This window comes from Mixophyes fleayi, chromosome 3 (assembly GCF_038048845.1).
Source record: "Mixophyes fleayi isolate aMixFle1 chromosome 3, aMixFle1.hap1, whole genome shotgun sequence".
Taxonomy (NCBI): domain Eukaryota; kingdom Metazoa; phylum Chordata; class Amphibia; order Anura; family Limnodynastidae; genus Mixophyes; species Mixophyes fleayi.
In genome coordinates this window covers 154,903,997-154,922,790 of record NC_134404.1, presented here as the reverse complement: position 1 = coordinate 154,922,790, position 18,794 = coordinate 154,903,997, and the positions used below count along the sequence as shown (strand labels likewise).

The 18,794-nt window shown below is 38.9% G+C and overlaps 1 protein-coding gene across 12 annotated transcripts in view; it reads right to left on the bottom strand.

The window, feature by feature from the left end:
* The window catches only part of RIMS1 (regulating synaptic membrane exocytosis 1), a 244,091-nt gene extending 225,993 nt beyond the window's left edge, over nt 1-18,098 (bottom strand). For 5 of the 12 annotated variants that reach the window (XM_075202602.1, XM_075202603.1, XM_075202604.1 and 2 more), the window contains exon 1: nt 17,299-18,097. In XM_075202602.1, coding sequence (XP_075058703.1) covers nt 17,299-17,971 — 673 coding nt within the window. In that variant the 5' untranslated portion in view covers nt 17,972-18,097. Of the gene's footprint in view, nt 1-1,080; nt 1,138-1,539; nt 1,699-17,298 lie in introns of those variants that run through there. The other 7 variants (XM_075202608.1, XM_075202612.1, XM_075202609.1 and 4 more) reach the window with 5 other exon arrangements.
* Between the last annotated feature and the right edge of the window lie 696 nt (nt 18,099-18,794).

Genomic DNA, 18,794 nt, shown 5'->3' with positions numbered 1-18,794 from the left:
TTTTACCAGGACATTGACATTTTGTCACTGCTGTAAAGTAAATATTAATATTATGTAATAAATCTCTCTTTCCTTTAGGGGTTTTACCATAATTATCTACTTGTGTCTGCCTACACTGTATGTAAAGAAACAGAACGTATCTTCACAACATCCCTCTATAACAAACAGTAAAGGTAAAACATCTAAATGAACACATATTAAAGAGACAATATCAACATTTGCTTCTCTTTCCTACAAGGAAAAAAAGTACTTATGACTGCAATAAATTGTCAATATAATCTCAAAATTGTCTACCATATACTTACCTTTATGTTAGATATAATGTTGTTATAATTAAGATTTGCAGACACTTTATAGATATTAGTAGAATAATAGAAAGTTTCACTTTTCTATGACAAAGTACATTGTTGTTTACTAATATACAATATAACTGTAAAATATTAGTTATTTTATTAATAATAATAATAATAATAATAATAATAATAATAATAATTATTACAGCCCACATGTCAGTGCATGGACTATGTTAATATGATACTGTCCCAATCATTTCATGGTTTAATTATATAAAAAAAATTTTTACCTTAGACAGCTACCCAGGCCAGTACATGGCAGTTTCAGAAAATAACTAGCAAATCAGTCTAACACATTCATAAGAGCATATATTTTATTGATTTAAATAGTTATGTGTGGTCTACAGATTTTAGCAGACACATATTTACAGTGGTTTATTGGACACTGTGAATGCATCCAAATGCTGCTAAAATGTATTACCTTACACTACATTATGGAGCTGATAACTATAGTAAATCACTCTCCCCTTCCACCACAGGTAAAAGCATTAACATAATGGTCTGTTATGGGACTCCCACTGTTAGAGGTTGTTTTAGGATTGATTCTCAATTACTGTACTTTTAGTTATAAACCAAAAAACGTGACATATTCATGCTAATAGCTGAGCTCTCATAACCACAGACTTCCTCCATCAATGAAGTGACCACACTCTCTCCTTCCAACATTAAGTCATAGCACAGATATAGACACTCATTGCTTTACAGTAGGCTGGTAAAATGTACTAACCACAGCAGGACTGGGGGGACACAGGACACTCCAATTGTCTTCTGCCAAACAGAACAGCTAAAAATAACCCAGACAATCTGCATGAATACGATCCATATATGTCCCTGGCATGCAATTTTTATGTAATAATTAAGATAAACCTTTAAATCACATGCTTATTATCAGCTTTCCCCCAGCCAGTACAAATACATGACTATAAACATAAGATTATTTTGTTGCTCTGGTGGCAAAGCACCATCATCACTGATGTGCCATAATTACATTAAGCTATACATACCATCAGTGGATGTGAAAGGGTTAAGCAGTGAAGCCACCAGGGCTTAGGCATTAAAGACAAATTTTACATTACCAGGTTTTGAAATCATGCAACACTGTATAGCAGTGCGTGGACAGACTGCTGCATTCCGCCTTACAATTAATATACAAAGCTTGTCCCATCTGCAGCACCACAATGGTTACCTGTCCCCGAGTGCAGCGTCTGGAACAGAAACTGGACGAGCCCAGAGAACATATCAGACGCATGAGACAGAGCCGCTGACAAGAAGGTAGCTGGTGAGCGTTGTCTACATGGAGCAAAGCCGCGGTGCCAGAAAATCATTTACACAACTGTTTAAACAAACATCATCAGCGGCTGTTCTCTGAGGTCTGAGCCCACATACTCTGCAGTGTCAAACACCTCACGACGGAGAGGCCAGATGTGCCATATGCAGCGTGTGCTGTCATCAAAACAGATCTCTGCAGCGGATTGCCCTCATCGATTACCACATGAATCAATAGCTACTCAGTGCAATGCTAACTAGATCTCGACTTCCCCCGACACAACGGGCCTGATGAGTTCAGAATTAACGGTCTCATAAAGACGGATGCAAATGCCGGTTATTTGTAGAGGCGGACATGGAATAAATATTGTTCCTCATAAAAGCTGACATGAGAGGAACTGTGCATAGGCTCAGGAATGGCAACAATCAATAATACTGCTGCAGCCATTATTTCTATTTAGCCGGGTTATGAGGACTGACTACTCAGAAAAAGGATAGTGTCAAGTAATCTATTTCCTGCTCACACTTTGTTTACCTTATGTATGCTTCAAAACAAGACTAAAATATATAAACTATATTTTACTGTGGTGCGAGTCACATGTCATCACAATGTATGTAAACCAATTAAGTTTTTTCTTGCAACCCAGCTATACACATAGACTCAAATACATGTCTCGGCAGATCTGTGACCAGGAGGAAAGCAAAGGAATGTAATATTACCCTTATTTAAGGTCACTTGAATAATTCACATATTAGAACATGTACACATTAACATCTCAGCAGTCATGTTATTTTACTTTCCCCTGTCCCTGTTCTGTCCTATGTTGTGGAACCCTGTGTGTGCACTGCTGCTGTATCTCTCCATTGAGATCAATGATAATCATTAACAAATGTATTCATAGTGCCAGCATATTCCATAGCACTTTACAACTGGGAACAAAAATGTAATGAAACAAGACTGGGTATTACAGACAGACAGTGAGGTGAGAGGGTCCTGCTCGAAAGTTTACAATTTATAGCGTCAACTGATCTCTACGTGAGATCAGTTGTTTCCTGATGTTGACAAAAACAGGAAGGATAAAAGACACCGGCCTGGTCCAAATGCTTCTTATTGTTGCCCTCTAGACTGCACGCAAGAAAAGCCAGGGCTGTGCAAAAACCTAGGGGTCGTGGACACAATTATTGACCCTCCAAGGCTGAGCTCAGTTCTGACAAAAGTAGGTGTTGCCTGCGCAACCTAGGGGAAGAGGGGAAGGTGAGACTAGCTCTGATGGGGCTGGAACCCCATTTGTCCCAATTAGTTGCCACCACTACCCCCTTCCGCCCCTTTCACCTTGGGATTCTATTTCTATGCTAAAGTGGGTATTTACATCATCAAAGTGCAAATGCATCTTTTATGTTGAATTAAGCAAATGGTAAACCCACAGTATAACCCAAATTTGGGGTCACCTATAAACAAGTAGCCTATTTAGTGGGATTCATTGGATCAGTCAATACTGTGGACGACGATATGAAGAGGCTTGTAGAATACTTCTGAAGGGGTTTCTGAATGCTGTTCATTTGCCTTTAAAAGGAGGAACTGGCTCCTTGAAAACTGAATACCATAATGGAACAATTCATCATCATCATCATTTATTTATATAGCGCCAGCAGATCCGTAGCGCTTTACAATTGAACAATTCATCCAGAATAGAGTATTTTTTACCTCAGTATTTGCCAATAAATCTTTGTCAAGGATAAAGGGTCTTTTTATTTATGGGGACAAAGTACCAACCATATTGACTAGGGTCATTTGTATTTTATTTTTAATCTTCAACTTTTCTTTTTGTTTGCTTTGACAAAGCAGGCACAGTGAAACACACATTGGCATTACTGTTATATATCTCATTTTTCCACTAACATATATATCAGGAAAATCATATCATTTGAAATAATTATTTATTATTAGAACATCGATAGAGGGCGTTAAGTGTGGTCAAGGATTGACAGCCAGTGTGAGTTTCCAGGTTAATTAAACCTCATTAAAGATTATCTCCCTTATCAAGGACCTGCCTATAATGAGAAGAGGAATGGAAAAATCCCTGCGGTTGTCAAGATTTCCTATTGCTGCCTATATCACCAAGGAAAATTTTTGGCCAAACAATTTATCAAGAAAACATAAATGCTATTAATTTTTTCTGGGGTTAGTTGGAGGGAAATAGATCTATTTATCAAATGTGAGCACTATTATTTTAATGTTGGGGCTGAAGGGAGGCCTAATTATTAAACGTGGGTGCTATTAATTTAATTTAATGCCAGGGTGTTGTTTTCTACATTTCATGGACCCTTTTTTATTTTCCAAATAAGGCCCCCCACAATCCAGGATCCAGACAAAAAGCAACGGATCTAAAGACACCAACAGTCACAGGTGGTGAAAGTGACAAGAAGAGGTAGGAGAGAGCAGGACAATCTGTCAACTGTCCTGAATCTGGTGAGGCAGTCCCAAATTTGGGTGACTGTCTCGCTTTGTCAGGATTTGGTCCGACAACAAGGACAGTTGGAGGTATGTCCTGCTTCACACTGTACTGCTCATGAAAACAGAGCTGCGTGCACATAACAGTGCACACAGTTTTGCCTGTGTATATGTCTAAAATGTATCTTAAATGATAACCCCCCAGTGTTAAGTGCACTGGGCCCACAGCCTTTTTCCCGCGCTAGTGATACTTAAGTGGTTCTTGCATTGATTTCATTGCCTGCCTTCTACCTTGCACTGGTCCCATTCTCAGATCACTATGTTGACCATCTGGCCCGCCCGGATTGCACGGACAATGGGCCTGATTCATTTAGGAAAGTTAAGCAAAAAATTGAGTAAGGTTTGCTATTTAAGTTTCTTGGACAAAACCGTGTTATAATGCAAGTTGTGCAAATTAGTTTATTATTTTACACATAAGTAAAATACTGGCTGTTTTTTCATGTAGCACACAAATACTTGATAGCTTATTTGTACACTGAAATTTAAAGTTGATCTAGGACATGCCCTACCCCAAATATAAATCTGCCATCAAATTTTAAATTTACCTCCCCCTCCAATGCAACATGGTTTTGCCTTGCTTATATTTGCTTAATTTTTCCTTAATGAATCAGGCCCTATAACACCAGCAAACCATTGGAATAGCTCTCCCCTTCACTTATGCCATTGTCTGCCTACCCTCCCTGCACTGTTAATTCAAACCACCCCTAACCTGGTAGTTTGCATCTCATGACTTCAGGGAAAGATGCAACAATGCAGTGAGTGGTTCATATTCTGCTCTGGCAGTCTGATCAGATACCATTGTGCCAACATATTTCGTTATAGTTAACCTTACTGAACAAAGACAGATATGTTTCTATGAAGGGAATATTGGAAGCAACTAAAAAAGTTTGAGTGCAGAGGCATAAACCAGTCACAGATACTGCAAAAGTATTCATGTAATTTTACTAGTCAGGATTGGCGACATTGCGTTAGAGATGACCCACTGTGTATTAAGTCATCACATCTAGGCTTTCCTAAATGTTACCACAACAAAATTAAAACAGTTATAAATCCCGCCTAGTTTTGTGTTGGCCCCACCTACAGTTGTATTGGTCCTGCCCACATGAGGCTACTTCAATAATTTTTCCAGGGTCAATTTAAGTTTCGAACCTGCCCCTGGATTTGAGTTACACAATATTACAACTGTAATTAGAAAGGAGAAGGATATATACCTTCTGAGATGTGATATAGGACTATCATACCAGTGTGGCAAAGCAAGATGGTGGAAGAGACAGCAAGCCTCAAAGTAGTAATGTCAGATTTTTGTCAAACTCGTGGAAGAAACTGGGCTGTAAAACACATCCCCATATAAAATTAAGTTCATACATCAAATTTGTTATATTTGGTATAGGGAGAATAATACAATTTCTCTGCAGAAAAAGAAAACAACAATTTTTATGGCTTTAGCCGATTTGCAGGATGAATCTGAGCAGGATTATTCCTTCCAGGAAGACTGTAATTTCTAATACCTTTTCTAGAATTCCATAGGGAAGTAAGAAATTTACACTCTACAGAGGGCAGAAATAAAACCTATACTTTGCTACTAGACTAAACTACAATCATTCTGCCCTATTACAAGAATATGTTCAGGAGATTTACGTTTGTGTAAGGTTTATCTTGTGATTAAGTAGGGAAGCTTCCCTTGGTCTTGAATCAGGGTTATGTGTTCTCCAATGTAAAAGCTCACACAGTGATGAGGTTTAACATCAGTTTTCAAGTCTTTTTTAGAATGTCTAGTAGACATAAAAGTATCCTGTAGAGACCTAAGCGCCCTCACTTACAGCAAAGAAAAAAATAACATGTTGTCTACTGCTTACCACAGCATAATTTTCAGACTAAATGTGTCATTAAGAAGACCATAAACAGTTCATTGTAACAGAATAGATATTCTTTGCGCTTACAAAATCACATCGCATGCTCACCCTACCCACAATCCATCTTTGGCTAAGTTTTTAGCATTGGTATAATACACACTGTTATATTTTGAGCAATATGTGTTGAAGACCACTAGCAGATTTAGAGAGGGGGCCAATCCGGTTTATTTGAGAAGTAGCAGAGGACTTCAGGAAGTCTTCACTGGAGCAGTCACCAGTTGCACAAGAAGCTCTATATATCTCAAGTACATTCAACTATCAATATTTTGGTCAGAGACTTGTTAAGCCTCAGTAAATGACCATCAATTAGTTGTAATAGTAATGGGATAAGATTAGTGCCTGTACCAGCAACTGTTCCCTGAAATACAAACCCATTTTTCAAGCCCATGAGTCATTGCAGCATAAGTTTAAAATTAGAAATTAATTCGTTTAGGATTTGTATCAATAGACTTAATATTTACAGCAAGCACATTTGTATCAGTAGTGATAATTAAATGGTCATATAACTCATACTTGCCTACTTCCAGTAGGTGACGTCCAGGAGAGGGGCGTGGATAGAGGGCGGGAGGGGGGGTGCCTTGAATCGCGTCATTTTGGCCCCTCCTCCTCGAGTAAAATGGCGATTTGTCGCGGGGGAGGGGCCAAATTGTCGCGATTCCCGGTGAATCGCGTCATTTTAGCAAGTTAATTTCTGGATGCGGGAGAAATGCCAGCTCTCCCGGGAGTCCGGGAGACTGACACGCATTTCGGGAGTCTCCCGGACTTTCCGGGAGAGTTGGCAAGTATGATATAACTGGGCTAAAGCAAAAGGCTTTCACAATTACAGTAAGTCTTTTTTGTTTGGTTTCCAGCACTTTGTAGAGAAACCCTACAACCCTTCTGGCCTGTTAATGCACAAGCAGGGCACCTATAGACATAACAGTCCGTGTGGGCTAAGGAAGGAAAGGGACTGGAAAGAAAAGTCTGAGCAAGGGTTGGTCAGTGTGTTGCTGTCATCTATGTACTTGGCACACAGGAAATACATCTCAGCCATCATTTCTGATGCTATTCTGCTGACTGCACATGTGCTTCACTTTACCTGGAAGTATCAAATGTTAGTGTAATAAAGAATCTATGTTAAATTAAAGTAAAATAATAATAATGGGATATCTATGTCTGTGCTTGGATATATTAATTTTCACAGCCATATTGGCAGATGCTTGTCTTAAGCAAAGGCAAAAATACTATTTTAGTTTACATTTGCTCTATTAGTTTTGTGCAATGCAATGCTGCCATAGTTGCTGTTAAAGTAGATTTAATATTGTTACAGAAAAGAAGGTTAACAGGAACTTAGTTACAGTTATATTTGTAAGTAAAGGTTAGTAATTAGAAGGGGAAATATCAAGAATTGCATATGTAAAAAGTAGTGACCTGTGTGAGGTTTATTACCGGATTCATGTGAGTTTTAACCCACAGTCCCAAAAATATATTGGTAGTTTAATTGGCTTCTTATGAAAGCGTGTTTTTGTGTGGTAGAGATTTTAAACCTTAAACTTCACTGGGACTGATATGAATAATATAGATTCTCTGTAAAACACTGCATGACATGTTGGCGCTGTGTAACTGAGAAGGATAAAAATCTGTGTATAGCTTTTAGTCACAATCAATGTTGTCTGAAAGCTGTATTTATCCGCATACTGAGAAAAGAAGAGCATCCTAACAAAACGTTAAACTGTCACTATCACAACCAAGGGACGCATCTACAGTTTTAATTCAGTTAAAGAAGGATATAGCGATATCATAATATGCAATACCCTGGCTTTATTGTAGGACAGAGGAGTGCACAAGGGGACCTTTTTAAAATTTTGCTACATAGCCCTGTTACTTTCCATGTGGCCCCCATACACAAACTTTGCCTGACTACCTGACTGATAACTTATCCACTTCCAGCTCTTAAATACTACCCATTCAGGGGCAAACGCAGGATTTGTAGAGGGGGGTTTCCACACCACGCCACCATTGGGCGTGACCAGCATGCGTGGGAGCGTGGCTATAATATTAGAGTGTGCTTGGCTGCTCTCCAACTCTTCCCATCCCTATAATATACAAGGGCAATGCTGCATGCGTTACTGTTAGGTACATGCAGCTCTCCCTTTTCAAGCAGAGCCATGTGAAGCAGGAACAGGGTCCAGCCACCTCAATTATACAGTGCCCCAGGCTTGGAAGGGGGTTTCCAGGCACTAGGAACCCCCCCCCCCCCCATTGCCATTGCATACATACAAAACATCAAACACTTTTAAACACAGCAGCAAACAGTCAGAGATTGGGGCTGGTGCCGAGTTGAATTTACGCCAAATGGTGTAGCATAAGAATGTGCACTGTGTCTGGCCACAAAGAGGGTACACTTGTGTGCATGCAAAGCTGCTCACATCTGACATTTATCTCTCCTTACGAGTGTAGCGGTGGAGCAGGGAGTAGGAATCGGCGGTATAATGTAGGCAGAGTACAGTAAGGGTATATTCACGCAAATGCGACTGAGGCAGAGCAGCACAGAGACACAAAGACCTGTCAGTAGCCATATCTTTTGCACATGCTAGAGGGCAGATACAAATACATGCTGATGATGATCCCCACCGCTTTTGATTGGATTATTGCGAATGCACCTCTCCTGATACCATTTTCATGTTTGCTCGTGACTATATTACAGGATTGAACGGACATTTGTTTGTGTGACTTTTGGTGCAGATTGGCGTTCTGTAGAAGTATATAAATTTGTATTTGTGGTTTTATAACAGCTATTAACGAATGTCTGTCTCACTAGCATAACGAATGACAGCAAACACTATTTGTACATTCAGTGTAAACCTGGCACATGTATTGCTGATACAGAGTTAGTATCTAGACATGCATATGGCTCGTCAGATGGACGTAATGCCCTATTTTACGTGCAACTTTTTTGTAGTGTAAATTATATCCAGTTTGCCAATGTTCAAAATACCTCTTTGTCTCTCACTTTAACACAATATTTATAACATATTAAAAGAAGCAATTCCATTTATCAGGGATGATAAAATGTGAGCACCCCTCCCATAATAGAAAGATGTGGTTTACATAATGGCATCAATATAAGTATAATAATAATCAGCTACATGAGGTTTACATTATCACCACAGCCCTTAACGTTACTTTACTAAATAAACATTGAAAATCGCTGGAGTGGGAATATATGTGAACTGAAAGGCCCAAAGCAAATTATTTGCATTGTACATAAAAGGGAATGAGCAAAACCATGCATCTGGATTTAGACATACAGGTCATTAATAAGCGCATCTCGCAAATGCGTGTGTAACGTCAGCACAAAATACACTGAGGATGCTCAGAACTGGACAGTACTCGGGAATGGGAGGAATCACGTGGGCAATATACAGTAAGGACGTTCCTTGTGCAGCCACGTGCAAACTCACTGGTTTTCTGTTGTATCTCTTGCTCCAACTGGGGGGCTAGTTTAAGCGCCAAATACTAGTGCTGACGGCTAAGAATGTATGCGAAAACATGTTTTTGTAATCAGAGGCAACTGTAAAAATTTATTTAATGTACAGTAGACATTAATCAACATCCTAATAAATGTTTTTCCACGGGAATATATTAAAAAAAAAACATTTTTAAAATTTTTCCTGAGCTATGATAATGCATTTGAGCTTTGAAGAGCGAGCAGTAAGATCGTAAGTTTTACTCTTTGCAGTTACTTCTTTTCCTACCATCAGATGTTGTTTTTATTTGTAATTACAAACAAAAATATACAAAATCAATATTAAATTACCTTCACAACAAAAGCTGATTATACTTCTAGTTTCTACAGTCCAGAACAAAGCATTTATATGCATAAGCAAGACATGTACAGGTGGTTTTTCTGGTAGGAATAAACATTCCTTCTACACCAGGGTTGTCCAACCCGCGGCCCAGCGCGCCTATAAATGTGGCCCAGAAGGAGTTTTGGTTGTGTCAAGGGGGCAGCGCTGTTAATGGGAAAAAAAAAATCCTGAAAAAAAAGAAACGAAAATACTTACCTTGCGGTCATGTGAGCTGGTACTCTGGCTCCCTCCCTTGTCTCCTCCTCCGTGCGGTGCTCACAGTGAATGTCGGGCGTGATATCATCACGCCCAACATCCATTGCGGAGCACAGCACAGAGAAGTCACCCGCGTGAGAAGAACAATCAGCAGCACAGAATTGGAGAAAAGAAGAGAAGAGGACAGGAGAACAAGCCGATTAAAAGGTAAGTTAAGGGGGATTTTTTTTTATTATTTCAAGGGACGCTGACCAGTGAAAAAAAGTAACCTGGTCCTGGAGCATCATGGACCTTATCTCCCTGCTACATACTTCTACTTTTAATACTAATGGGGCATTATATATTATTCTCTTTGGCCCATTATAAGTTGTTATCCCTTAACTAACATAGTGGTGTAATTAGCAAAACAGGTGACAATTTGGGGTCACAGTGGTGTATATGTCAGGTACCGCAAGCCTGGTCAGGGCACCCTGATATACAATGCCTGGCTTAAATGCACTTTATTGATATTGCATCGAAACAATACAAAAAGTGATTATAGTATAATAACTAGAGAGGATTTTTTGAACAGGGCGTTTGAAAGGTAAGTATAGGGGGATTTGAAAAAAAAAGTGATTTATATATATCACTTTTTTTCTCATATATATATATATGTTAACTATGTTTTCTATGGTTTTTTGGATGATCAGCTATCGTTATTGTTAGTCTATCTTATGTGCGGCCCAAAGCAACTCGTCGTCTTCCAATGTGGCCCAGGGAAGCTAAAAGGTTGGACACCCCTGTTCTACACAATGTTAAATGTGGCCAACGCTACGAAACTGCACTATCCAGTACTAGCATATTTATATCACAGGTTACAATCTCTAGCTATTTTATCTGTAAAACAAACAATATTGCTGAAAAAGAGCAAGAACGAAACATAAAATGTTAAAAACAAGGTATTGTAATGCACATATTTTCATATAACATTAATTTAAAGAGCTGTTCAGTGCAGTTGTTTTGCAAACACATGAAGAATATTTTGTCTGTGAGCAAAAGATATCTGCACAACTAAAGGAAACTTCCAGTTTGACAAGTGACAACCACTTCAGCTAGTTTAGAATGGGCTATACAATTTTGGACAAACCCTTCTCTAAAAACATGCCCCCTCCATACAGAGAATAGGGTGGAACTTCTCTGCCCCCTCCATACAGTTCTATGTGAATTATAGACATACCTAGGGGGCTATGCATTATTACAATGTGTTGGCGCTAAATTTGCATCGCTGCAAATCGAAGCGATACATATTTAAGCAGTGCTTTAATGCATCATACCGAGGCTACTTTGGGAGACCCCCTGGCGAAGTGACCCCTCTGCTGCAATCTCATTTTTCTATTTACCTAGCCCATACTTGCCAACTCTCCCGGAATGTCCGGGAGACTCCTGAAATTCGGGACAGTCTCACGGACTCCTAGGAGAGCTGGCAAATCTCCCGGATCCCATTACAGCAACCACTAAGTGACGCGATTCGCGGTGAATCGCGTCATTTTGGCCCCGCCCCGCGGCATTTCCGTTGCGGGGGTGGGGCCAAAATGACGCAAATCACCCTGCCCCACCCCCTCCCACCCTCCAGTCACACCCCTCTCCCGGAAAAAGATTCTACAAAGTAGGTAAGTATGATCAAGCCTAGTGCTGCCGGTGAAAAGAGGAAGTGCTATGCTGCTCTGTTCTCCCTTCATTGCCGTGCACACCAGTGGACTGAACCTCCCCCATCTGTCTCATCAATTGGGACAAGCTGTCCCAATCAGGATGGTAGAACAGAACCCTCAAATCAGGACTGTCCCGTCTAAATCAGGACGGATGGGAGGTATAACACATGAAACTTGTTATGGCAAGGACTTCAGCATGGTTATGCCTAGCCTTTTATCAAACCAGAATGGTTTCTATCTTTTTACAATCCTATATGCACTAGAGCCTTACACTCAATATTTCAAATATCCAGATGCAAAATGCAAGTTTAAGAAGTAAAAATCTAACAATACAGGTTTAAAGAAACACAATATCAATACATATTCTTTGTATACTGCATATCACAGCTACAACCATTTTTTTTTTTTTAAAACAAAAAAGGTCTAATATTGATTAATCAGTGATCATGTGACCAAATGCAGTAATAAAGTTTATTTCGACTGTATACAAATAGTAAGAAACTTGCAACATTGTGGGAAAAATATGCTGTTCAATCCACACTGTAATATTTTAAGATACAGTCTTAGGGGTATATTTACTAAACTGCGGGTTTGAAGAAGTAGAGATGTTGCCTATAGCAATCACATGGATGCTAGCTGTCATTTTGTAGAACGCACTAAATAAATGCTAACTAGAATATATAGGCAACATCTCCACTTTTTCGAACCCGCAGTTTAGTAAATATACCCCTTAGTCTACCAAAGGTACTGCAATGCTAATTAAATATGTATGTATGATAATACATTTTAACAGAAATAAAAAAATGGTATATGACTACATAAGTAATTATTTGGCAGTGACTCCCCTCTACCAAAGTAATATTTAAACATTGTTCTACAAAGAGTTATCTCATGAGACATAATACACTACACAGATGATAATATTCAGGGTTAAAGGTGGATTGGCAGATGTAAAAAATACTGTAGAATAGAAACATTAAGTGAAGATTATTATGGGGGCAAACACATTGCATGATATATACAGATCATTCAGTATTTTCAGATGTATATGAAGATCCATTGCAATACCAGCTATGGACAACAGATGGCAGTGTGCTGTCAACACAACTGCACATTTTATCACTTACTACAATCAGCAGGAAAACAAAAAGAATTGTCCACATCCTTTATCCTGCTCCTGACTGACCACAATATATTCACATCAGTCTGGAGGCTTTATGCATCTAACCCAATGTATTTTTACTGTGTGTTTGTGCGTGTGTTTGAATATTATTATTACACAACAAAAATTGCACTTTTCCATGGAAGGGGAATATGAAGGAACAATATAAAGGAGCCAAACTGATCCCAATAAGGTTAAACTGTAGGACGAGACCTAAAGACCACTAGCTCTAAGCCGGTGTAAAATTCAAATCCTTTTCTGGCATAAAATGTCCCTTGGCAGAAACCAATGCCCTCCAAAATGTGTCCACTCCAAAGCTTTATGTGGTTTATTTAAGAACCAAGGCATACTGCCCATCTTACGAAATTAATCAACATGCTAATAAATTAAAACTGATTAGCTGGGACAGCGGAACCGCAATCACTTTACTTTCTATGGCCTTGGACAATTTGTGATGGGAAGGAGCACAGCCTGCCCTGGAGGGATCTGAAGATTACCCCCCATACCATCTTTAGATGGAGTTAGCTGTCTGGTTAAGCTCTGAATTTCAGAGCTTGATAAATAGGATATTGTTGCAGTCCCCAAAAACACCTATGGGGAGTGCATTTGCGATTAGAAAGGCTGGGCCCAGAGCAGTTATCTCTGATATCTGCTGTAATCCTCTAATAATAAATAGCCACTTTAATATGCAGTATTCAAAAATAGGCCTCTATATATTTTCCAATGCCCACAAATAGCTTTGTTGCTTTTGTTAAATCTTAACACTACAATAACTGAAATTAATTACTAATGTTCTCTTTTTACTAAGAAATATCTGGTTATTCTTCTGGCTGTACTCTTATTTAGTGTCTGGTTTGCTCACTCACTTCAGCTGGTGGGAAATGCTGAAAAACAGCTGTCTTTGAGTGGCCTCTAGTGTTCAATAGGAAAGTGTTACAAATGAAATTGAACTTCTGTGCTGCCAATATAAAGCTAATCAAAGCTAGCTGAAGATTGACAGTTCAGGAAACAACTGTGTAATAAAACAGTGTGTTATCTTATATGAAAACTTGTAATATCACATGCCCATGTTTTACTCAGATTTTCAATATAAAAATGACACATTCACATCATCATGACAGTGTTTCAAACATTCCGTTCTATCCCCAGCAGCTATGGCTGCCTCATTTTCCAAAATACTGTTATGTTTCTACCCCATTAACAACATTGGCACCAGTAAAACACTGGCCAGTCTGCAACACTACTGTTCGCTTTCAAAAACAAAACATTTAATTTACAGCATTCTTAAAATAGCTTATTGACAGATCAGGTTCTCAGTTTCCAGAATTATTTTTTTTCAGAAAATTAAGGCTGGTTACCCACTGGCCTTCCATTTGTGTCAAAAAAAAGGCCTCTGATATGCAGTTCACATCCACAGTTGATTTATTCTGGATGCATTTGTGATTGCTTCCAGTCAGAAGTGGTAAAGAGCTTTCCTCATTTAATTCAATATCCCATTCATTCAGTGGGTTTCCAGCCTGTGTGCAACATGCAGAAACCACATTGAATTTAATGGCCTGTTAAAATGAACGGGAGACGCTCCGTAAATAAAAAAATAAAAAAAAATCAGCCAGCGTGCACCCCTCCAAATTCTTCGACCAGCCCCAGGGCTAGACAGCATAGTCTGCATTGGCCTGGAGCGTCTATGGGACGGGTGAGCAAAAAGTGTCTCTTCCTGCCAAAACTACACGCTGGTAGTACTGGGGCTCTACCTGCCACCACTGGGCTGTGAGTAACAGGGAAACAAGGAATATTGGGACGCCATTCCAATATACTAATAAGTGTAATTAAATGTAAACAAAGACACAATTGCTAAATAAGATTTTATGATGAAGCAAAAAAACAAAACAGCTATTTATTAATATATATTATTATTATTACTACCATTTATTTATATAGCGCCACTAATTCCGCAGCGCTGTACAGAGAACTCACTCACATCAGTCCCTGATGGTATGTGTGTTAGGGAATTTAGACATACACAGACAGAAAGACACACACAGACTTGGGTCAATTTGTTAGCAACCAATTAACCTACCAGTATGTTTTTGGAGTGTGGGAGGAAAGCAGAGCACGCGGAGGAAACCCACGCAAACACGGGGAGAACATACAAACTCCTCACAGATAAGGCCATGGTCGGGAATTGAACTCATGACCCCAGTGCTGTAAGGCAGAAGTGCTAAAAACTGAGCCACCGTGCAGCCCATAATAAAAAATATTCTCGCATTAATTCCATGGTAAAATGTTTTTCTTATATTCAGAGGTTAGAAATTCGATATTTGTATCCCAGTGGGAAAAAAATATTCTTTTAATTCCTAGAAAAAATACTCCATATTTGTAATCCAAAAGGAAAGCTTCTTATAATCCACTGGTAACAAAAATAAAAAAAACATAAAGACAATCTGTTCAGAGCCATGATGCAGAATGAGAAAAGAATCAACAGACTGGGAGTGTAAACAGCCAATCACTAGTTGTTTTCAGCAATGCACTCTTGTGCTTGGCTAGCGGTGCGGAGAGTCCCAGGGGCTCCATGCTTTGATCACACATCAATGTGGAGGGAAATTAATTGAATCTCCAATAATGTGGAGGGAAAATATTGCCGGTGCTGTACTGTTCCATTCATGTGGTAGTGCACAAACCCATTGAAATGAATGGGCCATAGAAATAAATATGCCGTTGATATGAATAGGAAAATTACAGCACAACCCTAGTTAAACTTGTTTTAGTGGGTATGTACACAATACACTTTCAAACGTATCAATGGATTTTTCAAGTGCGGTGACATGCTTTGATTGCACTGAAAAGGAGCAAACAGCATCCAAAAAACCATACTGCAATGAAATTTCAAGCAATGGGTATTGATGGACAGAGAACAGAATGGGCTTTAACTTTGCATACACTGGACTTGCATTAAAAACTCAAGTCAGACGTAGCATTTAAAAGACAGTGGGTATGGCATAAAAAATAACAATAATATGCTTTACCTTAAAGGAAAACTCAATATTTAAAAATAACATATAGTATAATATTATCATATCTTAAAAAATGTATTTAGTTCAACCCCCTGGATACACTATTTTTAGTTCAACGCCCTGGGCACACTTTTCAGGGAGGGGGACAAAAAAGTGTGTCTTATGGTCTCAAATATATATGTAGAAACAATTTATAAAGTTTGTTCTATACACTAATTAGTGCATATGCCACTAAACCTTAAGTACAAATTGCCTTAAATACAAGAGCCACTAACTATTTTCACAAATGTATATGTAAAAATTCACATACCTTGACAGAACTTGACATGTTCAACATTCTATTTGCCTTTGCTGTGCAGTTAAGTGTAAGTTACTGTTGTCAGTGACAAGTGGCAAATGCTGTGTCCTTCAATGGGATTAATACAAGATGTCTGCTCGGTGTAGGAAACTGCCTGCCCCCCAGGATCACAACTTTATGTCAAATATGCTGTGCTAAGCTCTTGAAACATACAAAATATATTTGTAAAGGTTATTTATTGCTGTTGAATAAGGCAACTTAAAACCTAATGTGATTCATAATGGGTTCCTATATTAATAAACTGTGAAAGTTGTAACAGTAAGTACAAGTAAAAAAGTCAGTTCCATATGCTGTGGTTAATCTTATCATTTTAACCCTAAACAAGCAACTTTTAATAAGACAGACATAGCTCTACGAAATGGCACTGAGAATAAGACAAAAAAAGGATACTAATTTTACTTCTCCTTTAAACTATAGGCCATACTTGCCAACTCTCCCGGAATGTCCGGGAGACTCCAGAATTCTGGGTAGGTCTCCCGGACTCTTGGAAGAACTGGAAAGTCTCCCGAATCCTGCCCATCAGGAGCCAAAATGACAATTTGCAATGAATTCTGTCGCAGGGGCAGGTCCAAAATTACGCTATTTGCCCTGCCTCGCCCCCTTCTGCCCTCCCACAACAGACCCTCTCCGGGATCTCCCTGATACCAACACCACAAAGTTGGCAAGTATGCTATAGGCATGTCATATTTAAAAATGTGAATTATTATATATAATGTCAATATTCTATATATTGGATGGATGTTTCAGATGAGAAAGCATAGTTGACTTATATGAAGTTTAGATACAAAAAGAGCTATAACTTGTTTGAAATGTGCAGTATAAAACATACAAATAAAATAATATTTTTCTGGATAAGTAATTCCATATAGCTTTATCCAACAATTAATTGCACTAAATACATCAATGCAGTGTTACTATTGACCAATATATCTAGAAAAGAGGACTTAGCAGAGTACAAGATCTAATCAATGTCACATGAAATGTCTTACCTTTTTCACTGACACTTTCACTTTCAATTTCTACATCCTCACAGCTGGTGTATTCTGGTGTTGATGCTCCTTCTTCTTCAGAACTACTGACTGACATTTGTCGCCTTTTTCCACCTCTTTTAGACCTGTGAGGCTTTGGTGGAGATGGTCTAACAGATTCGGATTGATCTGAACTAAGGGAATCATTTCGCGACATTGTCTCCATTTTTTCACGGTTAGCTTTTCTCATTAAAAGAGCAGAGCTGGGATCTAAACGACTATGTTTTTTGAAGGAATCATGGTTTTTAGACTCTAAGTGTTCTGGTGGTACAGGGCTGTGCCTGGGACTTGGAGGGCTGTGATTAGACACTTGGTTTGACTTAGAAATTATACCATCACCATTCCTATCAATTGAATATGATTGTTGACTTTCCAGAACCATTCTTTTGTCTTGTGCCCCTGGTGCTTGAGAGTTTTTCCCTAGTTTATTCTCAGGAACTTCAGCTTCATCTAATTCTGTATGTGGTAGAGATGCGTCACTGTGTCTCCTCTCGTGTCGTGCCTTTGAAACCTTTGCATGGATGCGCATTTGTTGCTCCTCAGGCTGTGGCTTTACGGGGTACCTGGCTAAGTTTGGGTCACTTCTATACCGTGTTTGATACTCATCTTCAATTCTTTGCTTATTTTCGTCCATGTTTGTTCCTTCCTCCAGTTTTTCTGGAATGTCCTGTGACCTCCCCTTCCCCAGTCTTCTACTTTCTCTCCTTTCTTTATGTTCATCTGGATACCCCTGCCCTGGTTGATTGGAAAATTTCTGGACCCTCTTCCGATCACTTTTTAAGACCTTTCCATTCTGCTCTGAAACTGATAATATCTTCTTCCTGGGAAGGAGCCATGCCAAAAGAGATTATCAGAAAAAAAGACAGATGCAGTATGCATCCTATTTAAATTCTATAATATAATAATACAGATATAATATTTAAATAACAATTATCATCGATTTATATGTTGGGTGTCATGCATGAATTTGCCCACCATCTTTTGACCCTCAGCATAAGAAAGGTTACATATAACTTTTAAACCAGCAGCATGTACTTAAGATGTATCTTGCCATCACTGCAATTCTGCCAGCCAGTGGCTTTCCACAACCTGGGACCCCACCAATAACAGGTCAAATCATTTGTTGCATAAAAAGTCATTAAACCTGCTAATACTAATGGAGAGAAGTGTCCAATAGAAATGTTGTAAAATAAACAATATTCTTAATCATCCCACTGTTGGATCTTGAGAGGAGACACAGCATAGCTGTATTCAGTGATTATAAGTGTAACCTTACCTGTCTCGTGGTGGTTCACTTCTTGACCTGGAAGAAGTCTTCTGCTCATCGACTGTGGCTTGTAATGACTGTTCTGAATCTTTGCTTCGATCAGACTGTAAACTAATGGGTGAGGTGTCTTGAGAACCAGCTGTTGCGGCAGTACTTAAAGGAGTTTGAGATCTAGATCTCTCTTGAAGTC